The 26769-nt window shown below is 38.4% G+C and overlaps 1 protein-coding gene across 7 annotated transcripts in view; it reads right to left on the minus strand.

Annotated features, from left to right (window-relative positions):
* Nucleotides 1-26769, minus strand: part of ctnnd2a (catenin (cadherin-associated protein), delta 2a) — a 747299-nt gene that overhangs the window by 497639 nt on the left and 222891 nt on the right. For all 7 annotated transcript variants that reach the window (XM_061922003.1, XM_061922001.1, XM_061922002.1 and 4 more), the window contains exon 3: nt 1038-1150. In XM_061922003.1, coding sequence (XP_061777987.1) covers nt 1038-1150 — 113 coding nt within the window. The remainder of the gene's footprint in view (nt 1-1037; nt 1151-26769) is intronic.

Raw genomic sequence — 26769 nt, forward strand, 5'->3', positions numbered from 1 at the left:
GAACAAACCAAAAGTAGTGAAACAAAAATGAATATTATCAACAACAGTATCAATATTAGTTATAATTTCAGCATAGCAGTGATTAAAAATCCCTCATTGACATTATCATTAGACATTTATAAAAATAAAAAAAAAGAATAATAGTGTCACAGTGGCTTACACTTGCATCGCATCTCATAAGCTTGACAACACATTGTGTCCAATGTTTTCACAAAGATAAAATAAGTCATATTTTTGGTTCGTTTAATAGTTCAAACAAATTTATATTATTGCAATCAGTTGATAAATCATTGTCCTTTACAATTATAAAAGCTTTTTACAAAAATATACTACTCTGCTAGCATGTCAGCAGAATGGGGTAGATCCTGCTGAAATCCTATGTATTGAATGAATACAGAATCCTTTCAAATTGGGAAAAAAATCGTTTTTGAATCGAAAATCGAATCGAATCGAAAAAAATCGATACATTATCGAATCGTGACCCCAAGAATCAATATTGAATCGAATCATGGGACACCCAAAGATTCACAGCCCTAGTATATACAATAATGTATATATTGTACATATATATGTTTTTAACTTGTTTTATACTATATTATACATGTAATGACTTACTGTATAACACAATAGTGCATGCAGGATTTGGTGAATAAAGTAAAACCCCTAAAAAGAATTAGGTTGCTATATGAAATATATAAGAGTGTGTGTTGGTGCAGGGTGAAGGTTGAGAATACTGAAACCAGACACTGTTGTGATGAAGCACCCAAAATCTGCGGCATTATGCGCTAACTTTACACTTGTGTGGGAGGCTGGGAAAACAGTACTGTACATACATAAAGATGTACACAAATTCATACTCACTTGCTTAATGAAATGCAAAAATCAGGACCTCCAAACTCCCACACACACACTTCAATTTTGTCCACACACACAATAAAAGGAGAGCAACTATCAACAGGTGGCCGATGAATGTGACACCCGGCCGCCTTTACCTCCACACGTATGGACAAAAAAAAAAAAGGGTTTGCATGTGTTACCTAATGCTGCTCATGCTGCCCGCCTCAGATCCCAGCTTGCATCTCTCCAGCTGCGTGGCAACAATCTGACGCTCGGCTTCAAGTTCCCGGGTCAACCGTTCAAACTGCCGCTCCTGTAGAACCCCAAAGGGAAAAGAGTGGCGGTTAGATTTCAGCACAATGAGATCCTGTGGTTCTTTGAGACAAAAAAAAAAAAAAAAAAGATGTTGGCTTTTTAAAGACAACATTGTTTTGAGTCCAAATGAAAATATGCATGAATGGGATATTAGATAGCCCTTGAACACCATGTCAACTGCCAATTGTATCGGCAATCATAACAATAATTATTTTTAGACTGATTTGTTCTTGTTAGTGACACAACACTGCTAAACTGGTTACTATAATAAGAAAAAATCCCATTAAAAAGTGGCTCATAGCAATTTAAATCTGGAAAAAAATAGGCCTTTGTAAAATTAGGATACACAAAATGATATAAAGCTGATACTTTCCATTGTCATTTCACAGGAAAAGAGAATATACCCTGATAATATGAGACTGCCTTTAGGACTGGTTAGGATACACAAAATGATATAAAGCTGTTACTTTCCATTGTCATTTCACAGGAAAAGAGAATATACCCTGTAAATATGAGCCTGACTTTAGGACTGGTTAGGATACACAAAATGATATAAAGCTGATACTTTCCATTGTCATTTCACAGGAAAAGAGAATATACCCTGATAATATGAGCCTGACTTTAGGACTGGGAGAACAATGGAGTTTTGGTTGAATCTAATGTATACCAAGTAAATAGAGGGCTATTGCCGATTCTTTGACTTGAAATGTCATCACCTTGAAAATTTTCGGAATTTGCCTGTAGTTGAATATGACTATAACACAGGGAAAATATTGTTTTCAAATAAAAATGGTTTTATAGGTTAATGCAACGATATAAAACGTTGTAGCATATAATGTATCAAGGATAATTACCATTTTTCTACATTAACAATAACATATTTAAGAAACAAATGACTGTAAGAAGTAAAATGGAAATACATAAATGGAAAATAAGTGTGTGTAAAAAATAATATGGAATTCATTAGAAAATAAAGTCAGTATGGTTAGAGTTAGTTTCGAACATGCATACAGATATGACATAATACATCACAATCTCCAGTTTTTTCTCTTCATCATGTCTGAAAAGCAGTAGGAATTTAATCCACCCCTTTTCCATTTAATAGCATGTTGATAACAGTTTTATTCACTTCCTGTTCTCAATTTGGACACAAATTTAAGTTTAAAATGTTTATCATGAGCCCTGTGATGAGGTGGCGAATGTCCAGGGTGTACGTCGCCTTCCGCCCGATTGTAGCTGAGATAGGCACCAGCGCCCCCCGCAACCCCAAGGGGAATAATCAATCAATCAATCAATCAACAATGTTTATTCATATAGCCCTAAATCACTGGTGTCTCGAAGGGTTCCACAAACCACAACACAAACCACAACGACATCCTCGGTAGAGCCCACATAAGGGCAAGGAAAACTCACAAAAAGCGAGTTTTCCTTGCCCTGGACAGGACATTACATTTTTTTTTAAATAAATAAATAAAAAAATGTTCACAGGGGGTACATACCTGAAAAAAGGTTGAGAATCACTGCAGTAGAGAATACTGTATTTAGTGAATTTACATTTTTTTTTTTATTTACTATTGAAATATTTTTTTTCCACATATGTGATTTCCAGTTCATTTTATCATCAATGATTACACCCCCAAATTTTATTTTTTTACTCTTTTTAATATCTACTTTGTACATTTAATTTTGGGTTTGAATTTTTCCTCAACTGTAACCTAATAGTATTATTTTAGTTTTACTAAGGTTCAAGGATTGTCTGTTTTTGTCAAATCATCTCTTTAATGTATGAATTTCAAATGATGTATTTGAATTAGCTTCTGTGTGTTAGCTCCTGAACAAAACACAGTCACGTCATCTGCAAATAATACTAACTTAAGTCCTTAGTAACTTTATAAATGTCATTTGTATGAAGCTATAATCATTTGGTCACAGTATTGATCCCTGGAGTACACCACAAAATATTTAGTTTTGTAGATGTGTGTTTGCTTAACTTCACATATTGCTTCCTGTTGGTTAAGTAGCTTCTTACCCAGTTCAAGACCAGCCCTCTGATGCCATACTATTGGAATTTTTTAAATAAAATATCGCAATTAATTGTGTCAAATGCTTCATTTAGATCCATAAACATTGCAGCTGCACATTTTTTCACATCTATTACATTGACAATCTCTTCAGTTATTTTAATTAATACTGAGAAGTATTGGGGGTAATCCCTCTTGGTACCATTTTTAATAATGCTAATGAGAATGCTCCATGTTGCTCTCATGTTGTTTTCATTTCTGCCTAATAAATGACTAATATTATTTTGTACATGTTCGTCGTCTGCTAGTTTGTTCTTATACTTTTTGTACTTTGTAGTGCCTCTACAGATATTTGTGTTATACATGTCCTGTGTAATATATTCTTCCTATTGCAAGCATTTTTCAATCACTTTGCCATCCATGGTTGATTGTTCTTTGTCTGTTTTCTACTAAGTTGTTTCCATGACTACTGTTTGTCATAAAGCATCAGTAATGGCGGCGTGGCGCAGTGGAAGAGTGGCCGTGCGCAACCCGAGGATCCCTGGTTCAATCCCCACCTAGTACCAACCTCGTCACGTCCGTTGTGTCCTGAGCAAGACACTTCACCTTTGCTCCCGATGGGTGCTGGTTAGCGCCTTGCATGACAGCTCCCTCCATCAGTGTGTGAATGTGTGTGTGTATGGGTAAATGTGGAAGTAATGTCAAAGCGCTTTGAGTACCCTGAAGGAAGAAAAGCGCTATACAAGTACAACCCATTTATTTATTTAATTAATGTGGTTCAATATATGTCCTTTTCTCATTTTTGCTTTGTTGCTATTTTTTAAACTAATCATACTCTTCTGTGTGCATAGTCTTCGTAATGTCGTTTTGCCGTGCATGTTCCTCTTCCTGTAGTTTTCTGGCAAAACTGACAGATGATGCAGGTTATGTGCAGACAACTTGTAGCATGAATATCAAAATCCATCCATCCATCCATTTCCTACCGCTTATTCCCTTTTGGGGTCGCGGGGGGCGCTGGAGCCTATCTCAGCTACAATCGGGCAGAAGGAGGGGTACACCCTGGACAAGTCGCTACCTCATCGCAGGGCCAACACAGATGGACAGACAACATTCACACTCACATTCACACACTAGGGACCATTTAGTGTTGCCAATCAACCTATCCCCAGGTGCATGTCTTTGGAAGTGGGAGGAAGCCGGAGTACCCGGAGGGAACCCACACATTTACGGGGAGAACATGCAAACTCCACACAGAAAGATCCCGAGCCCGGTATTGAACCCAGGACTGCAGGACCTTCGTATTGTGAGGCAGACGCACTAACCCCTCTTCCATTGTGAAGCCCTGATTATCAAAATCATTGGTAAACATATTATCAATAAGCGTAGCACAGTGTCCTGTGATTCTGCTTGATGTTAGGATATAAACTCATGCAATACATTGTATTACCAATTGACTTTTGCATATTAGGGTTCAATAGATCAATGTTAATGTCACCACATATGAAAATTACTTTTTGATAGTGTCAGTAAAATTTTACTTGAACCACTCCTGAAACATTTCAACACTTGACTTTGGTGTTCTATACTTACAGCTGATTAATATGTTTTTGCTCTTTTTAATGACATATGTCAATGGTTATGCATTTGAAGATATTATCAACACAAAATGATAGGTTTTACCACTTTGTAGTTCAGGTTCTTCATCACATACACAGCTACAACTCCTCCGTTGGTTCTGTTGGTGTAGTTCAGTTCAACAAATATACATACCGTATTTTTCAGACTATTAGTCGCAGTTTTTTCATAGTTTGGCCGGGGGTGCGACTTATACTTTGGAGCGACTTATGTGTGAATTTATTAACATGTTACCGTAAAATATCAAATAATATTATTTAGCTCATTCACATAAGAGACTAGACGTATAAGATTTCATGGGATTTAGCGATTAGGAGTGACAGATTGTTTGGTAAACGTATAGCATGTTCTATATGTTATAGTTATTTGAATGACTCTTACCATAATAAGTTACGTTAACATACCAGGCACCTTCTCAGTTGGTTATTTATGCGTCATATAACATACACCTATTCAGCCTGTTGTTCACTATTCTTTATTTATTTTAAATTGCCTTTCAAACGTCTATTCTTGGTGTTGGGTTTTATCAAATAAATTTCCCCAAACAATGCGACTTAAACTCCAGTGCGACTTATATATGTTCTTTTCCTTCTTTATTATGCATTTTTGGTAGGTGCGACTTATACTCCGAAAAATACGGTACGTATATACATATATAAGTACACATATACATACATATATACTGTACACTGTACATATACATATATACATATAGCTATAGATTAGTTCAATAATAAATGTTTCTGTGACAGCGATCACTTTAAAGGGTTCACTGAATTGTTCTAAAAAGTGTTCCATGTTACTGTAGTTTCCATACAACTTTCGGCTGTTAAAATTAATAATTGACAAATGTGTTGACAGTTTTAATGTTGCTATTATATTGTTTATCCGTACAATAAAAATCTATTTATAACTGATGTTCACATTTGTATGTGATGTTCACATTTGTATGTGAATCTACTGTATGTTATTTTCTAAATCCTGGCTTTTATGGTCTTTGTTGCAGGAGTTTTTGAGTTCCATATTTTCTAGTTCAGCAATCTTTAGTATTTGCTTCAACAATATCTACAGTATGAGTGTACAATAATGTAGAGCATTGAGTCGGAGGAGCAAAGTGTGCCTGACTGAGCAGCAGAGAGAGAGAAAGAGAGTGATGTTTTCACTGACAGATTAGGACTGTGACAAAATTATCGATCCCATTGTGTTACAGTAGTATCGAACCGATACAAATACTGATCTAAAAGCAAACCTGTGCATAACATTGAATTTTTATTAACATTCAAGAATACAAAAAAACAAAAACAAAGAAACAGATCAACTCAATTCAACAAAACTTTATCAAAATAGTTTTTTAGTCTGTAACAGACAATTTAAAGTGCATCAATTTTCCTGAAATTTAAACAAAAGATAATCCTTAATTAAACTATAAACATTTTTTGACCGGCTTGAACCATTTGATACTGAAAAATAAAATTAAGCTCAATAAATAATACATTCAAAATGATCAGGAACATTAACTCCGGAGCAAAATGATATATAGCACCTTAACCTAGAAAATAAAAGTCAGTGGGGTGAAAATATGGAACAGCCTGAGTGACGAGCTTAAACACTGTTCAAATATTGAGCATTTTAAGAAATTGTACAAATCTAATATTTTGGTTCGGTATAGTGAGGTCTAGGCTGACTTTGAGTACGAGTATGAATGACTTATATGACTTACTTATGATGACATATTGAGCACTGTAAGCACATAGCTCTGGGCAAATTGAGTTATGTGGATTCAGAGGAAACTGGGGGATTCAAAAAGTTTATACTTCTTCCCATTACCCTTTTGAGATATGTTTAATTTAATTGTATTTGATTTTTTTAATTACATTTTCTTTCCTTTTTGTGAAATAATAATATTGGCATTGAGCACAAGACTGTTCAATGGAGATATTTACGTATAGTTTGTACTACATGTATGATGTGGAGCTGACTATGACGTACTCAATATTTAATAACAGAAAAAAAATATATAAATATTTTTTTCCATCAAAATGAGGAAGTCATTTTAAAGCGAGGTTTGAAGCGTTATACTGCATGATACAGATATAGCATGTTGTCGGGGGTCACGCCCTGGCATTGCGTCTGCACACCCCCCAGGATGGCTTGCAACAATATTTGAGAAGAACTGGTCAAACCAGGCAAACAAAAACCCCAACAAAAGCCTGTATGATGAAGTAGGGTGTAAACATGGAAAAATAGGAGGTTCAGAGACCACTAAATAGGATTACAAAACAGCATGAAACTTGTGTATTTTCATTTATTCATTTATTTACTTATTCTAGTGTATGTCCTTGCTGCCCACCTTTGACACTTGTGTAGTTGTCTGCAAACATTTTGAGAAAATGTTGCTGGTTTTTGGTAAACAGTGATATTTACTATCAGTCTCTTCAAAATGCTATAAGGCAGTGGTTCTCAACCTTTTTTCAGTGACGTACCCCCTGTGAACATGTTTTTAATTCAAGTACCCCCTAATCAGAGCAAAGCATTTTTGGTTGAAAAAAAGAGATAAAGAAGTAAAATACAGCACTATGTCATCAGTTTCTGATTTATTAAATTGTGTTAGGAATAAAAAGATATAAGAAGAACTAAAAACTTGTTGAAAAATAAACAAGTGATTTAATTATAAAGATTTCTACACATAGAAGTAATCATCAACTTAAAGTGCCCTCTTTGGGGATTGTAATAGAGATCCAACTGGATTCATGAAGTTAATTCAAAACATTTCTTCACAAAAAAATCTATATTTATGGAACATGTCTACCAAAAATCTAGCTGTCAACACTGAATATTGCATTGTTGCATTTCTTTTCACAGTTTATGAACTTACATTCATATTTTGTTGAAGTATTATTCAATAAATATATTTATAAAGGATTTTTGATTTTTTACGATTTTCAGAATATTTAAAAAAAATCTCACGTACCCCGTGGCATACCTTCAAGTACCCCCAGGGGTACACGTACCCCCATTTGAGAACCACTGCTATAAATTATGTAAATGCAACAAAATGTACTTAACCGCATTTGGCCATTTGTAAGTTTATTTAGCTCAACATATCTATCCACTTTCTTGTAATCATACTATTCTATAACAACCCACACAGTGTGTGCTACTTTGTTCAGCTAATGCGTGAAGTGACGCAATGTTTGCTTGCAGTCATAAAGACGGCGAATGGCAACGCAATATCCGAAATGAAGTGTCATCATTTTTTTCCAACGGTGACGTTATTGGCAGTTAAAGGTAGTTGGAGGAGCTGTGATTGGTTAAGGATGGACTCAATACAAAAATAGTTCTGTATTCCCTTTTGTCGCTTGAATAGTTGAACAAATTCCCTTGAAAGTGTATAATTTTGTCCAATTAGGATATTTGTGGTATTTCTTCATGGAGTGTGCAATCCCTGCAGGGATGTGTTATTTTCAGAAAAGTTGCATATTCTGTTTAGAATATGGTTGACATATATAGCAGAGAAGTTCTCTGTCAGGCAGGGGATTACAGTAACACTCTTTAAAAGTTGCTTTAGTCAAAATGTTAGGTTTGATGATACCTCTGTATTGGTTTACCCCATTCACTGACCAATAAATGTGACAGGCATTTGTTTATCATACAAACATTCAATTACAATGTATGAAGTATAAAAAAAACATTAATGCAAATTAAAAACAGAAGGGGCCCAAAAGTAAAACCTTGTTGCACCCCTGAATTTAGTTTTTCTTTTTGTTAAATAAATGATCATTCAAACAAACTTTTGTTTTTGGTTACAAAGGTGTTGACAGAACCGTTTGATCACAACATCTCGCGGGCCACATCAGTTGAGTTTTGACAAGAGAATCTCCTGAAAAAATTTAGGAAAATAACGATTGGCAAAAAAAATCTTATCCAGGAGAACTCGGTAGTTTGTCAAGTTGCAAAAGAGCTTTATATATTGGGTGCTTTTGCGAAAGCCCTATTCAGTCCCTCCAGGACTTTTTGTGACTTTCTAAACCATACAGTACTTGCCAACCACCCCGGATTTTCCGGTAGACTACCGAAATTCAGCGCCTCTCCCGAAAACCTGCCGGGACAAATTTTCTCCCGAAAATCTCCCGAAATTCAGGCGGAGCTGGAGGCCACGCCCCTTTCAGCTCCATGCAGACCGACTCAATGTTGCGACCCTCTTAAACAGGACAATACTGCCATCTACTGTACATAGAACAGAATGTAAATATATTGTACATTTAAGTGCAGTCAAGGAACATGCATTAGGGAGTCCGTTCTGAAGCCCACAGTAAAGAGACGTAACTTCATCACATTGCCTGGTTATTGACTCCAACCAAATATATTAAACTGTCGACGAGCAAAATGAAGAAATACGCTTCAAAGTTCCAGAAGGATTGGAAACAAGAATTTCAGTTTATCCAGGAGAGTTCGTAGGGGAAAGGGTATGTTGCCTGTAAATTTTGTAGAACAGACTTCTCCATTGAATACAGCGGCCGAATGGATATACTCAGCCATGAACGGTCAGTCAGCGAAGCACAAAGAGTCCGCAGCGCAGCATTGTTCCCAACCCGGTATTATGGCCCACCTCGCAAAATGGAGACCCGATGGTGTATCTTATGCTGAGACAAAGATGGCTATGCTGATAGCTGGAAGCAACATCCCGTTCTCATTTGCGGATGTCTACAACAAATACGTGAAGGATTTTCCCGGATTCGGAGATCGCTCGCCAGTACGCAAATGGCAGAACAAAGGTAACTCAAATAGTGAAAGGTAAGTGTTGTTGTTGTTTTTTAGTAACCAGCAAGCACAGTACAGTTAGTAGAACAACTGTGTTTCTATTACTGTGTATTTGATAGGTGCCGTCCAAAATTCAACTATTTATTTTATTTATATACATATATAATAAAATAAATATATATAGCTAGAATTCACGGAAAGTCAAGTATTTCATGCATATGTATGTATGTATATATATATATATATATATATATATATATATATATATATATATAAATATATATATAAATAAATATATATATATATATATATATATATATATATATATATATATATATATATATATATATATATATATATCAATGTTTACTTATATAGCTCTAAATCAATAGTGTCTCAAAGGGCTGCACAAACCACTACGACATGCTCGGTAGGCCCACATAAGGGCAAGGAAAACTCACACCCAGTGGGACGTCGGTGACAATGATGACTATGAGAACCTTGGAGAGGAGGAAAGCAATGGATGTCAAGCGGGTCTAACATGATACTGTGAAAGTTCAATCCATAATGGATCCAACACAGTCGCGAGAGTCCAGTCCAAAGCGGATCCAACACAGCAGCGAGAGTCCCGTTCACAGCGGGGCCAGCAGGAAACCATCCCAAGTGGAAGCGGATCAACAGCGCAGAGATGTCCCCAGCCGATACACAGGCAAGCGGTACATGGCCACCGGATCGGACCGGACCCCCTCCACAAGGGAGAGTGGGATATAGGAGAAAAAGAAAAGAAACGGCAGATCAACTGGTCTAAAAAGGGAGTCTATTTAAAGGCTAGAGTATACAAATGAGTTTTAAGGTGAGACTTAAATGCTTCTACTGTGGTGGCATCTCAAACTTTTACCGGGAGGCTATTCCAGAGTACTGGAGCCCGAAATGAAAACGCTCTATAGCCCGCAGACTTTTTTGGGGCTCTGGGAATCACTAATAAGCCGGAGTCCTTTGAACACAGATTTCTTGCCGGGACATATGGTACAATACAATCGGCAAGATAGGATGGAGCTAGACCGTGTAGTATTTTCTAGGTAAGTAGTAAAACCTTAAAGTCACATCTTAAGTGCACAGGAAGCCAGTGCAGGTGAGCCAGTACAGGCGTAATATGATCAAACTTTCTTGTTCTTGTCAAAAGTCTAGCAGCCGCATTTTGTACCAACTGTAATCTTTTAATGCTAGACATGGGGAGACCCGAAAATAATACGTTACAGTAATCGAGACGAGACGTAACAAACGCATGGATAATGATCTCGGCGTCTTTAATGGACAAAATGGAGCGAATTTTAGCGATATTACGGAGATGAAAGAAGGCCGTTTTAGTAACGCTTTTAATGTGTGACTCAAAGGAGAGAGTTGGGTCGAAGATAATACCCAGATTTTTTACCGAGTCACCTTGTTTTATTATTTGGTTGTCAAATGTTAAAGTTGTATTATTAAATAGAGGTCGGTGTCTAGCAGGACCGATAATCAGCATTTCCGTTTTTTTGGCGTTAAGTTGCAAAAAGTTAGCGGACATCCATTGTTTAATTTCATTAAGACACGCTTCCAACTGACTACAGTCCGGCGTGTTGGTCAGCTTTAGGGGCATGTAGAGTTGGGTGTCATCAGCATAACAGTGAAAGCTAATACCGTATTTGCGTATGACGTCACCTAGTGGCAGCATGTAGATGCTGAAGAGTACAGGGCCAAGGACCGAACCCTGGGGAACTCCACACGTTACCTTAACATAGTCCGAGGTCACACTGTTATGGGAGACGCACTGCATCCTATCAGTAAGATAAGAGTTAAACCAAGACAGGGCTGAGTCTGACATACCGATTCGTGTTTTGATACGCTCTAATAAAATATTACGATCGACGGTATCGAAAGCAGCGCTAAGATCGAGGAGCAGCAACATAGATGACGCATCAGAGTCCATCGTTAGCAATAGATCATTAGTCAATTTTGCGAGGGCTGTCTCAGTCGAGTGATTTGCCCTGAAACCGGATTGAAAGGTTTCACATAGATTGTTAAACGCTAAGTGTTCATTTAGCTGCTCTGCAACTATTTTTTCGAGGATTTTCGAAATAAAGGGAAGGTGAGACACCGGTCGGTAGTTTACCATGAGGTCAGGATCGAGGTTAGGTCTTTTAAGGAGAGGATGAATAACCGCTTTTTTGAATGCTAGGGGAACAGTGCCAGAGGAAAGTGATAAGTTTATAATATTTAGCACTGATGAACCTAATAATACAAAAAGCTCCTTGATAAGTTTCCCAGGAAGTGGGTCAAGCAAACATGTTGTTTGTTTTATTACATTTACACGTTGTAACAGTTCTTCTAGTGTTATTTCATCAAAACGAGAGAAACTATTTTGGATATTTGCAGTATCCGCCGTATATACAGTCGTATCTGTGTTACTATAACCCAGTTGTAGCTGAGACGCATTGTCTTTAATCTCCTTTCTAATAAGTTCAATTTTCTTATTAAAGAACTTCATAAAGTCATCTGCCGAATGGGTGGAGCTACTGGAAGGAGTCCCTTGTTGGGTTAGCGATGCTACTGTACTAAACAAAAATTTTGGATTGTTTTTATTAATGCGGATGAGATTTGAGTAATAATTAATTTTAGCTAAGGTAAGCATGCGTTTATAAGTTATTAAACCATCACTCCATGCTTGATGGTGCACCTCAAGTTTAGTCGTGCGCCATTTGCGTTCCAGCTTTCTACATAATAATTTCTGAGCTCTAGTTTCTTCAGTAAACCATGGCGTACACCTTTTTGGAGCCTTTTTTAACTTCAGGGGTGCTATACTATCAATGGTTTCGCGCAGGGCGTTGTTAAAGTTGTTAGTGAGGTTATCAATAGAGCCCACATACTTTGGGAACGGTGCCTTTACCGAGGGCAGTAGGTCAGCAAGAGTCGTCGTTGTGGCAGCATTAATGTTGCGGCTGCTATAGCAGTTTTTATTATTATTAGCTTGCCGAACATGAGTCTGAACTTCGAATTTTATAAGGTAATGATCGGACATTACTTTAGTATACGGGAGTATCATAACTTTGGAAACGGTGATACCTCTGACAAGCACTAGGTCTATCGTATTACCGCTGCGATGCGTCGGATCATTTATTATTTGTATAAGACCACAGCTATCAATTATAGTCTGGAGCGCCACGCACGGTGGGTCCAATGGGGTATTCATATGGATATTAAAGTCCCCCATTATAATTATATTATCGGCGTGTGTCACTAGATCAGCAACAAACTCTGAGAATTCACTAATAAAGTCCGAATAGGGCCCTGGGGGGCGGTAGATAACGGCCAGGCACAGAGGCAGAGGTGTGGCAGACTTCATAGAAAGCACCTCAAACGATTTATATTTATTATTTAAGTTAGGACTAAAGTTAAAGTTTTCGTTGTATATTAGTGCGACCCCCCCCCCTCCCCTTTTAAGGGGACCGGCAATATGAGCATTCGTATAGTTAGGAGGGGATGCATCATTTAACGCAAAATAGTCGTCTGGTTTAAGCCAGGTTTCGCTAAGACCGATGACATTAAGGTTGTTTCTCTAATGACCTCATTAACTAATAACGTTTTGGGAGACAAAGATCTGATGTTTAGAAAGCCCATATTATAGGTAGTGGGCTGTTTTAAGGAGTTGTTGATAAAATTATCCGTAGTAGCAATATTAATAATGTTGCGTTTGTTATGCGCAGTGTACTTAAAATAATTACGACCATATCTAGGAATTGATATGACGGGAATTTTCAGATTGTCTACATGGTGCTGCGATAAACTGAACGCATCATAATTTGCCACCTCAGTAGAACGCATGTCTAACTCTGACGTAGTCATAGTCATAGCAGAAAAAAACATTTTGTGAGTTGTGTATTATTCTAACAAAATTGCTATGTGTACAGGGATCATCCAGCCTGGCGCTGGCTAGTTCTAACTTAACTGACTCCATACCCAGGCTAGCAGGCTCTGTAATTGCCTGTGACCGGGCTTGCTCTAGTGCAGTTAGTCAAATGTGGCTCAATGCGAAATCTATGTTCCGAGACAAGGGGATAGCGCCTTCCTGGTTAGGGTGAAGGCCGTCTCTCCTCAGCAAGCCAGGTTTGCCCCAGAAAGAGGGCCAATTATCAATAAACGTAAATCCCTGTTTTCTACAGAAGCTATCCAGCCACTTGTTAAGAGAGACTAATCTGCTATATCTCTCATCATTGCCTCTCCCAGAATTGCTAAAGTCATCAGCTGAGTGGGTGGAGCTACTGGAAGGGGTCCCTTGTTGGGTTAGCGATGCTACCGTACTAAACAAAAATTTAGGATCGTTTTTATTACGGTGGATGAGATTTGAGTAATATTTAGCTTTAGCTAAGGTAAGCATGCGTTTATAAGTTATTAAACCATCACTCCATGCTTGATGGTGCACCTCAAGTTTAGTCGTGGTCCATTTGCGTTCCAGCTTTCTACATAATAATTTCTGAGCTCTAGTTTCTTCTGTAAACCACGGGGTACGCTCTTTTGGAGCCTTTTTTCACTTTAGCGGTGCTATGTTATCAATGGTTTCACGCAGGGCGTCGTTAAAGTTGTTAGTGAGGTTATCAATAGAGCCCACATACTTTGGGAATGGTGCCATTACCGAGGGCAGTAGGTCAGCAAGAGTTGTCGTTGTGGCCGTATTAATGTTGCGGCTGCTATAGCAGTTATTATTATTATTAGTTTGACGAACACGCGTCTGAACCTCGAATTTTATAAGGTAATGATCGGACAATACTTTAGTATACACGAGTATCGTAACTTTGGAAACGGTGATACCCCTGACAAGCACTAGGTCTATCGTATTACCGTTGCGATGCGTGGGTTCATTTATTATTTGTGTGAGACCACAGCTATCAATTATAGCCTGGAGCGCTACGCACGGTGGGTCCGATGGGGTATTCATATGGATATTAAAGTCCCCCATTATGATTATATTATCGGCGTGTGTCACTAGATCAGCAACGAACTCTGAGAATTCATTGATAAAGTCCGAATAGGGCCCTGGGGGGCGGTAGATAACAGCCAGGCGTAGAGGCAGCGGTGTGACAGACCTCATAGTAAGCACCTCAAACGATTTATATTTATTATTTATGTTAGGACTAAGGTTAAAGTTTTCGTTATATATTAGTGCGACCCCCCCACCCCTTTTAAGAGGACGGGCAATATGCGCATGTGTAAAGTTAGGAGGACATTCCTCATTTAGCGCAAAAAAGTTGTTTGGTTTAAGCCAGGTTTCGCTGAGACCGATGACGTTAAGATTGTTGTCTCTGATGATATCATTAACTAACAACGTTTTGGGAGACAATGATCTTATGTTTAAAAAACCTATATTATAGGTAGTGGGCTGTTTTAGGGAATTTTTGATCAAATTATCCGTAGTAGCAATATTAATAATTTTGTGTTTATTATGCCCAGTGCATTTAGTATAATTACGACCATCTCTAGGAATTGATACGACGGGAATTTTCCGATTGTTTGATTGTTGCTTTGATAAACTGCACGCATCATAGTTAGCCAACTCAGTAGAACGCATGTTCCGATTGTTTGTTTGTTGCTTTGATAAACTGCACGCATCATAGTTTGCCATCTCAGTAGAACACATGTCCAACTCTGAAACAATCAAAGCAGGAAAAACGTTTTCTAATTTAACTGACTCCTTACCCAGACCAGTAGTCTCGCATCTTCCATTTAAATCCGGCTTCAGGATGGAGGGAAGTGGTGTTCTGTGGGGATTAGCCTTCTGCTTTGTTTTTAGCCCCGCTCGACATCCGCGTTTCCGATCACACCGCTGGCGTCTGCTCCGTAGACGGGCCCCGCTGCTACTATACTCCGCTGCTTCACAGGCCGCTGGATGTAGCCGTCGAAGTATTCCTGTGCTAGTTAGCACGTCTAGGTAAGCACGCGTCTATCAGTCCAAAACGGCCGATATGTCCACATCCAGAAGTGTCTGGCGGTCGTACGTGATCACGGAGTGACCACGATGTGAGCCAGCCATGAAGTTTGCAGAATTGTCCGGTATTTCTGCCAAATGTTCCATCTTTAGCAAGAGCTCCGCGATGTTGCAGCCCGTCCGGGCGCCGCCATCATATATACATATATATATATATGAAATACCCAAGTTGGTGAATTATACGCCACCCCTCTTAACTACGCCCCTAACCACGCCTCATTAAAAACATGACTTGGTGAAGCAATTTGAGCGTATCATTGATAGTCTGCACCATACTGAAGAAGAATGAGTCTCACACCAGTCAAATACATTAAAATAATGTATTAAATAGGCAGAAATGTAGCCATGAATATATACAAAAGCTGCTGATGGTGTGTTTGATGGAAAGGCAGCTGGAAGCAGACACATTCCATTATATTGCTTTGATACAATATGTCAAAACGAAAAGTTAGTTATTCTTTTTAAAAGGCATGTTACTTGTTAAACTGGTGCTGTTTTGAGTAAACAAAAGTACAATATACACCCCCGCTAGCACCAAACCCCGCCCACCTCAACCGATGCACGTAGGGGGGGGTGGGGTTGGTGCTTGCGGGTGTGTATAATGTAGCCAGGAAGAGTTAAGGATGCATGGGATGCTGGGTATTTGTTCTGTTCTGTTTATGTTGTGTTGCAGTGAGGATGCTCTCCCGAAATGTGTTTGTCATTCTTGTTAGGTGTGGGTTCACAGTGTGGTGCATAATAGTAAGAGTGTTAAAGTTTTTTATATCACAACCTTCAGTGTAACCTGTATGGCTGTTGAACAAGTATGCCTTGCAGTCGTGTACTTGTAAATGCAAAAGTCACATACAACATGTTACCGGGCTGGCAAGCAGTTTGTACATATTATAGAGGGCGTCAAAGGCAGTGCATCCACAGCACGCACTTATTAGTATTATCTGGGTGAAATTCACCAGATTTTCGCGAGAATAGTAGTTTTGAGAATTCGGGAACCTCCCGGAAAATTTTGGAGGGTTGGCATGTGTAATGCTGTCAAGCGGCAATCATATAAAACTCACGGGCCGCACTAACATTAAATTTTATTATCAAGATGCGGGCCGTGTGTCTGAGACCCCTGGTTTATACATAGCACAAAGCAAAAAAAAAAAACCAACTCTTTATGCAGTGTTATTTAATTTTAAATTTCAAAAGAGTTTTGTGGCTCCCATTGTTTTCTTTATTTTGTGAAACGGGTCGAAATGGCTCTTTGAGTGGTAAAACCCTGCAAGAGCAACGCACATTACAGCTTCATTACTGTACAGTACAGTGCCATACTTGTCATATTTGCCTCAGTGTAAACTATACACTGTGTCATACTGGCTGTTTGACATGATGTGAAAATGAGTTTGCACGTATAGTAGTGAATCACACATGCATGGATCAATACGTGCAAGTAGTCCACCACACTGATGGTATTGGCCGAGTACAACCTGAGCGAGAGTAGAGATGAGAGAGATTGTGTGTGTGTGTGATTGTAAAAAGCAGGTGTGCTGGTTTGATTGGTTTTCAAAGCCATTTGAGGCACTGAATGACTTGATCCTACAGTCGCTATCTCAAGTCTCCAAGCGCAAACCCCTCAACTCCTCAACATTACAACACAGTGCAATGCAATTCATCTCCCCTCGACTCTCACAGGAACCACTTACTCATCAATATGCACACTTCCTTCCACCCACTTTTCCCTCGACTACCACTTGTGCATACACGTACCCAACGACCAATACAAAAACATGATAGCTGAATTGTTTTGTCTTTTATACAGTACTCACAAAAAGCGAGTGCCTGCATCTATTTTATGATTTTTTTTTGTCAAGGGACGATTGGATAAAAATAAAACTTGGGTATAACTTAGAGAAGCCAGTGTACAGCAGTTGTGGGGAAAATTATAGATTCATAGATGCATCACATTCTGAGTTATAATTGATTATTTAAGATGCTAAATGATGTAATACAAACAGTTATAGAATGTAGATCTAGTGCGGACATACACAGTAAGAGGGGAGACAAGAAGCCAAGCTAATTGCTAAGCTAGCATGAATTGAAGTAGTGAAACAACAAAATAATACATGTGATGTACACTCTAACAGAAATACAACTCGAACTGTGTTACAACCAGTGGCGTCGCCAGAGAGATTTCACTGGGGCACGTGCCCCAGTGTTGATCTGTGGTGCCCCAGTAAAAATTTCCCCAATAACAAAAAAAAAACGCTTCAGAGTTTTAAGTCTACATAACATAGACAACAGCGCACATACTACTTAGTATGGTAATTGATTGCTACTGTATTCACTCCACTTAACAATGAGCACATGGCTACTTAATATGGTAATTTATTCATGTGTGGATCGAGATTTCGGTTGAGAAAGAGAGAGAGAGAGAGAGAGAGAGAGAGAGAGAGAGAGAAAGAGAGAGAGAGAGAGAGACAGGGGGGGATGTGAATCACTGCGTGAGGTAGGTAACGTTAGCCAACAACAATTTGTTAATTATATTATTTTAATTTTGATTTGACTCAAACTGTAACTCCTAGATGGATATCAGAAAGTTATTCGCCCGCAGCAGGGAAAAAGAAGCAGCGAGGAATGAGAGAGGTAAATGAAGTCCCAGCTAGCTAGGCAACATCATTGTCTTAAGTTGATGCTAAGTTAGCTGACGCTATTCCTTGTATCAAGACAAACATATTCATTTACTGTAGGAGCTGTCGGGGGAATTTTCAATGAACATGAAACATAATGTTGGTTATTGTCTGCTGGTTCTGCATCAATGATGATTTGGAGTAAGCATGTGTGAGTTGAGTGCTTCTCAAATGGTTTATCTTCAGGAAGATAAACATTTTTCCATATTATCAAGTCGTAAGCCAAATTTTCAAATTATTCAAGTTTATTTCACAGAAAAATAGCACAGTAAACTTGTCTTGTTAATCGGTGTGACTTTGACTAAAATAATCTTGTTTTGTCACCAGAAAAATGGCAACAGCCAAAGCATCTGGTTTTGTTTCAAGAAAAAATAGTAACATTTCTGTATTTGTTTTCAGAAAGATGGCTGAAAATATCGGGTTTTGTTGCCCCATTTAGATTTTTAAAAAATATATTTCCATGTCTGTCCTGAGTCCTCCTCCAACTTGTTAGTCGGTTTGCCTTTTGCTAAAATACTCACTAATAGTCACTAGAAAAATGGCTAAAAATATCTGGATTTGTTGCCACAATTAGATTTTTTTCTCCATAAACTTTTTTTTTTTTTCATGCACACATCTGACTACGACTCACTGAAAATGACACACAATCCACTTTTATGTCACGACTCAGCAGTTGGGAACCACTGGTCAACTGTATAACAGTTACTGTAATATTTCCATGTCTGTCCAGAGTGATTGACCACTTTGCAAAAATGTAAACAAGACGTTACAGTTTAATTCTTAGAAAATTATTCCCGGAAAAGACACACAACAGTTTATTGTACTCCTGTAGCTTTATTGTTTTGTGTATATTTTATAGTTTTGTGTATCTGAAATAGGATTAGCCACATTGCCATAAATGGAAATTAAATAATATAAAAGAACCAGGAGATGTAGGGGTGCTTTATTTTTTGTTTTACTTTTGTAGATGTTAAATTTGTAGATGATTACTGCAATATATATTCCAAAAAGATTCATTGCTCTTCCTTTTTGCTTCTACCAGTAGCAGTTTAGAAGTCTGGAGTAAAAAAGGTCAAATGCATTAGTTAATTTCAGGTGGTTAATCAAAGATCCATACAACATAATCTGATATGATTTCATAGTTTAAAGCACTATTTATGAATTTTTTATGATAAATAAGTGCTAAAAATGTTTTTGCTTGCGCGCTTTGCACGCTCACATGAATTATTTCTGCCCCAGGTGTGCCCCAGTACAGTAGTAGGTCTAGTGACGCCCCTGGTTACAACAGCTAAAAAAAGAAAATAAGCGAGTAGATGAATAAGTCAGGGGACGTAGTGCGATAACACTGTCAGCCATCGATATGAATGAGTCAATAAGACCCACCTATTTGAGCTATGAGCTTATGGCGACAGAGGACAAAGTGTGTGATTTTTTTCCAAATGTATTCTGATTTAAAAAAATATATAAATAAATAAATATTCATTTATTATATTTAAATTTAAAGAATCCATTTTTTAAAAGAAGTTATTTTAGGCCATTGCCAGCTAACTCGTTTAAGATGTTCGGGGACGGCGTGGCGAAGTTGGTAGAATGGCTGTGCCAGGAATCTGAGGGTTACTGGTTCAATCCTTACCTTCTACCATCCTAGTCACGTCCGTTGTGTCCTTGGGCAAGACACTTCACCCTTGCTCCTGATGAGACCTGGTGAGCGCCTTGCATGGCAGCTCCCTCCATCAGTGTGTGAATGTGTGTGTGAATGGGCGAATGTGGAAATACTGTCAAAGCGCTTTGGGCTCCTTAAAAAAAAGGGGTAGAAAAGCGCTATACAAGTACAACCCATTTACCATTTACCATTTACCGTTTTGTGACCCGTAACCTGTCTTGAAAAAGGTTTCGTTATAATTGTTCTACCAAATAATTGATTGCGAGAACCGATTTGAATCGAGAATCTTGTTGAACAGAGATCGATGTTAAGTCGAATCGTCACCCCAAAAATTGGAATCAAATTGATTCACGAGTTGTCGTAAGACTCGCATTCCTTGTATCTAATACTCGTATCGAATCTTACAACAACTCATGATCTGATTCTAATTCTTGTGGTGATTATTAAATTAAGAATTGATTCTCAATTCAACACAATTTTTTGATTTACACTGTGTATTATTTTGTATAAAAATGAGCATAAAACCTTTTCAAAACAAGTTATAAAATATAAGTAAATATGCACAGTGAGTGAAAACTGTATGTTTTAAGGGTCTTAAAAAAAGTGATGTATATTGGATTAAATAAAAATCGCAATTCGGATGTGAAACCATTTTTTTTCCATACCCCTATTATTCAGTACATTCATAATAATAGTAACAATAACACTAATGATGTAAAATATAATAAAGATGCAGCGACAATCAATTTGTAATCAAATCGTAGACCTTGAATCGTAATGTATTTGTGAGGTTTCTAGGTTGTGTAGTGTACATGTTAGCCAAATATGACCAACTCTATGGAACATAATGCAAAAATATATATTTTTTTCATACTCTTGTTATTCCTAATCCAGTTATACTTTCAAAATATTTTCCAAAAAAATAAATAATAATAATAACAAATTCACACCAACACATGAAACATTCTTAAAAATTTACATTCTGAATGATCCTGAATGATGCACCAGGAAGTTGCATCATTAATGTCTTCTGCAGGCCATGGTAACCGTATTCGTTTTTCTTGTATATTTGATGATATTTCCACAATAAATCGAAGCACAGTCTGGTTACCTAAAAAAGGGAATTGTTAGGTATTATGTTATGCATATTATCTTTGTGAATGTAAACCATATTGTAATAGAATAGTTGCTCAAATGAGATCGATGTACTGACTTTAGCGGCATACTGTGTGTGCACGGCGACACCAAATGCTACACAGACAAAACGTCCAAAAAGTCCAGACATTGCTAATTCAAGCTGGGTCATTTTAACGTCACTTATTCACTTTGTTCAATCCTCCGACAGCTGTATTGTGTTTATGGAATCTGATGACATTTATAACGCCATCCAAAGTAACCTGGGCTAACACCACACTAGTCACAATAGAGGTTGAACTGATGCAGAGGATTGTTAATATTAAGTTTTACGTCATAAACAGTGTTATTATGAAATAATGATGTAATATACTCTAATGTTGTTTTACCTTCATACATGGAACACATCCCCAAATGTCCAAAAGTGAGTTTTAGTTGCTTTCAAAGTGTCGGATTCCCAATGGCGTGAATACAAGCGACACACAAGGCAGCAGCTGCACTAAGCCACAAAAGGTCTCTATGGCAACTGTTGAATCTCATCCATCCCCCAGCATTTTAAATGAGGTCCTGACTCCTCCCAGGTGCGCCCTGCTTGTGCGCATACCTGCACGTTGCTCCAACTCTCATGGCGGCTTTGAAGAGTGTGGGCATGGGGAGGATTGCGCTTAGATGGGGGGGTGGAGGGGGGGTATGAATATTGTATATTATGTGGATGCTACCATTTGTTCACTGTAGCCGACAATACGAGCAGCGGCTTCAAACAAGCTCATGCAGTCTGCATATTTTCTATTCGCAACATCCCTTATTGTGATAAAAATGCAACAACAAAATGCGACAATAGCAGTCTCTCAGTGAAAGCACTGGTCTCTGACAGCTCCTTAGAATGCTTTAATCCAAGCTGTCACTAGCCATACTATTCCAAAAGGTAATTATTTCTAATTAGGTATTCATTACAGCAAAAACACAGTTGTAGTACTGCAACAATAAAGGAGAAGAGAAGGAAAAGGGACATAAAACAGACTTCAATCGTTTCCGACATTCCACTTTTCTTCAAATCAAAATAGACAAGAAAGACGTGTTTAAAAGCCACAGGAATCCCAGTTGTGTTGAATGACTCTTATCTGTACGGTAACTACTCAACTCAGCCTGTTGATTCACTTTGTCACTGCATGGAACAGATTAGTGTGTGGATGCAAAACAACTGTATGTAACTAAACTCAGACATAACTGAAATCATTGTCTGTGGCTCACAGAAGCAAATAAAAAATGTCCCATTGAGACCTTCTACCTAAAACTGAAAGTAATCATCAGGTTAGAAATTTTGCGGGTAATACATATATACACACTAGAGATGCGCGGATAGGCAATTATATAATCCGCAACCGCATCACTAAAGTCGTCATCCACCCGAACCAACATTTCATCAAAGCCACATCCACCCACCACCCGCCCATTGTTATATATCTAATATAGACGATGCAAGGCATTAGTGAGGTTAGAAAGTGTAACTCCCTCCAAATAGTACAGACACAATGGCTTTCTTGAACTGATTTATTTGAAGGCTTCCTTTCCCTTCAAATTCACCGTGAAAACTGTAATAAACAAAGCACGTTACAAACGTAAAAATAATAACATGTACAGCATGTGGATCAAACATTTTACCAAGTAAAATACCAACAAAGGACAAATACCTCGTTGGCCACACCCGGAAGTAGCTTCCTTACATCCGTCGACAGACCAAACGAGACACTTCAAAATAAAAGTATGCCCACATACTGTTTCAAAGAGTGCTGCTCGTTTTTCGTATGCGGGTAACTGACATGATGGCGACGCATGGTGAATGCGCGTTGTCACCCCAGGGATGCAAGAGGACCAAGACAGGCAGGAGTTGCAGGTAAGAGTTGATTTAATACAAAACATAAAATAACACTGGTACAAAATACAAAGAAAAGGCGTGCCGAACGCACGGAGAGCTACGCTAATAATTAGCAACGAGAGCAGAGTACAGAAATAGATGTGCAGAGCGCACGCGAAGCTAAGGCTAGACTTAGCAATAGTGACTACAAAAAGAAGAACCAACGTGCGTGTTGCAAGTAGCAAACAAACCAACCAGAAGGAACTGAGGTAGCAGGCAGGACTAAATACTAAGGCAATCAATGAAAAACAGGTGTGCGTCGAAACATGGGCAAGTGGAACCAATGTGAAACCACGGAGACCAGATAAACAGGAAGTGCTCAAACTAAGGAACGGAAGAGTCCAAAATCACAACAGTAACAACATTTAACTATTTATAAATGGTTGATTTCTATAGGCTAGTAAGGTAAAGTGTTGTACCTGACAAGTTTGGGCTACCTTGCTTCTGCAGCCTTCATCAGAGGTGTCACGTGATGTTAGCGTGACGTTGTCTGTGACGTGTTATATGGATTGTACCATCAAGAGTTGTCAGGTACAACACTTTACCTACTAGCCTATATAAATCAACCATTTATAAATACACATCAGTAGGCTAAATGAACCTCTTCAACATAACATTTAACTATGTATAATGTAGCGGCTGGCTACGGGGTGTTAGCCAATGACTTTGGCTGGGGGGCTGGACTCCCGGGAGAGATAGGGAAGTGACGTTATCGACAGGAAGTGAGAGTTCGAGTTGTCGCGGGAAAAGCGTTAGAGACATGAGAGCTGTTGTGTGGTTGTATTATATCTTGTGCAATAAAGACAAGACAAACGAATAAGTTTTATGAGCCTACATTCCTGGGATTATTACAATATATATTTCCGAATTGGTTCAACCGCCACCCGCCCGAATCTATTTAAAATCTATTTTTTCGTCATGTCACCCGCCCGACCCGCGGTTTATCCGTGGACTCCGTGGTTGTGACCGCAAACCGCGCATCTCTAATACACACATACGTATATTCATTCATTAATACATACAGTACATACGTGCACAAATTGCTGGGATTAAAAGTATACAAACATCAATGTTAATATTTGCCTACATGTCCCATGGCAAGTTTCACTGCAATTAGGTATTTTTGTTAGCCATCCTCAAGCTTCTGGTTAAATTTTTGACCACTCCTCTTGACAAAATCGGTGCAATTCAGCTAAATGTTTTGGTTTTCTGACATGGACTTGTTTCTTCAGCATTGTCCACACGTTAAGTCAGGACTTTGGGAAGGCCATTCTTTAACGTTACTTCTAGCCAGACTTAGCCATTCCTTAACCACTTTTGACGTGTATTTGGGGTCATTGTTATGTTGGAACACCTAACTGTGTCCAAGACCCAACCTTCGGGCTTATGATTTAGGTTGTCCTGAAGAATTTGGAGGTAATCCTCCTTTTTCTTTGTCCCATTTGCTCTCTTTTAAAGCCCCATTCCCATTGGCAGCAAAACAGGCCCAGAGCATAATACTACCACCACCGTGCTTGACGGTATGCAAGGTGTTCCTGGGATTAGCATGAGAAGACTACGCCGGCTACATCCAGCGGCCTGTAAAGCAGCGGAGCCAAGTACCAGCGGGGACCGTCAAGGGAGGAGATGTAAGCGGTGTAATTAGAAGTAAGGCTCAGGAACACTTCATAAAACCACTGTCAGTAACTACAGTTGGTTGCTACATCTGTAAGTGTAAGTTAAAACTTTACTGTGCCAATCGAAAGCCGTTTATCAACAACACCCTGGAACACCGGGCCTGGGCTCATCTAAGATGGACTGATGCAAAGTTGAAAATTGTTCTGTGGTCTGACAAGTCCACATTTCAAATTATATTTGGAATTTGTGGACGTGGTGTGCTCCGGAACAAAGAGGAAAATAACCATCCAGATTGTTGTAGGCCCAAAGTTTAAAAGTCAGTATCTGAGATGGTATGGGAGGGCATTAGTGCCCAAGGCATGGGTAACTTACACATCTGGGAAGGCACCATTAATGCTGAATGGTCCATACAGGTTTTGGAGCAACACATGTGGTCATCCAAGCAACGTTATCATGGACGCCCCTGCTTATTTCAGCAAAACAATGCCAAGCCACGTGTTACAACAGCGTGGCTTCATAGTAAAAGAGTCATACTGCTTTGATTATATGCATCGAGTGTTCATTCAAGGCCAAGGCAACATATCATAATTTGTATCGTATATCACGATATGGCCTAAACATATCGGGATATTAAAAAAAGGCAATATCGCCCAGCCCTAGGATCCACTATGGACTGGACTCTCAAAATATTATGTTAGATCCACTCGACGTCCATTGCACTGGTCGCACAGGTGGGGGTGGGGGGGTGCCCACATCTGCGGTCCCCTCCAAGGTTTCTCATTGTCCAACTGGGTTGAGTTTTTCCTTGCCCTGATGTGGGATGTGAGCCGAGGATGTCGTTGTGGCTTATGCAGCACCCGTGATTTAGGGCTATATAAGTAAACAATAATTGATTGATTAATTGATTTTCTCCACTACTCACTCGTGTTACCATAGCTGAGTTATTGTGTTATTGTGTAGACATATGGGGAAAAAACAACAAAAGTAAACCTTATTCACTAACGGTGTTACAAAAAAAGGTAAATTAGAATAATACATCATGTTGGATACAGAGAAAAAAAAATTCTGGGCAAAATGTGCTACAATATTACTTATATCGTTGCTTATCTGAAGCGATAAAAGTGCATATCCCCAAGAGACCGCTTTGAACGCTGAAACATTTCCAACTGTCAACTCCTGCACTTCATTTTGAGCATTTTTTATGTAAAGCCTTTACCAAACTTATTTTACAGCATGTGTCTGTTTTATCTCAACACATTAAATTTCAATTTGCATTATTCTGCCAGATAAACAGAAACTCTCCCACAACAACAAACAAAGATGACGTAGGAGCCACATCTACTTTTCTTCTTAGCGCATTTAAGCACAGGTGTGGGTAATCATTCATCAGGCCTAAGGTGGTAGGTAGTGCAATTTTTAACACTTGCTCCTTCCTTTCATGCACACACACATGCAGATCAACCTCTATATGTAATGCACCAGTCATGTATTTGTTGTCACACTTTTTTCTTAATTAGTATGAACCTCACCCAGCCGTGGATCCTTGTCTGAACAGCCTCGGGTCATTTTAAGGCCACCACATTAAAAGTAAAAGTCATTATTTTTTAATAACATATATTTTTTTATTCTAAAGATTTAGTGATACAGTAAGTAACACTTCACCACATATGTGATATTTATTCTTCCATCTGAAGCAATCATGTTACGTTTTTTGTTTTTAAATGAAAATACAGTAGGTCTACCTATCGCACGAATACGGTAGATATGCGTGCGGTAGGTAGACCGCACGAATACGCACTGACTCATTGAGCAGTACAAAGTTAGTAGTCAGTATTTGTTTCAAGAGAGTTTGGAGAATACATGTCTAAATAGAATTACATCTGCTGTTTAATTTAAATTTTGTTCTGTTGAAATCTCATTTGATAAACATTTTCACAAGTTCCTTGTGAGACTTTTCGTTAGCCTGTCAATGAGCCGGTCCATTGTACGTTAAGACTAAGCTAGCAGCTAACCTTCATCCTGTATAACTGTATTGCTATTTTTCAGTTTATATCAAACTGTATTGTTGATTTAACAATAGTCCTCCATGCATGTGCATTTAATATGTTTATTATTGTATTTTACTTTTTGTGTTTAGATTTACTGGAACTTCAATGGGGAGACTATCAATAAACAACCTCAAGTAGTTG

The sequence above is a fragment of the Nerophis ophidion genome, linkage group LG15 (assembly GCF_033978795.1).
Source record: "Nerophis ophidion isolate RoL-2023_Sa linkage group LG15, RoL_Noph_v1.0, whole genome shotgun sequence".
Taxonomy (NCBI): Eukaryota; Metazoa; Chordata; class Actinopteri; order Syngnathiformes; family Syngnathidae; genus Nerophis; species Nerophis ophidion.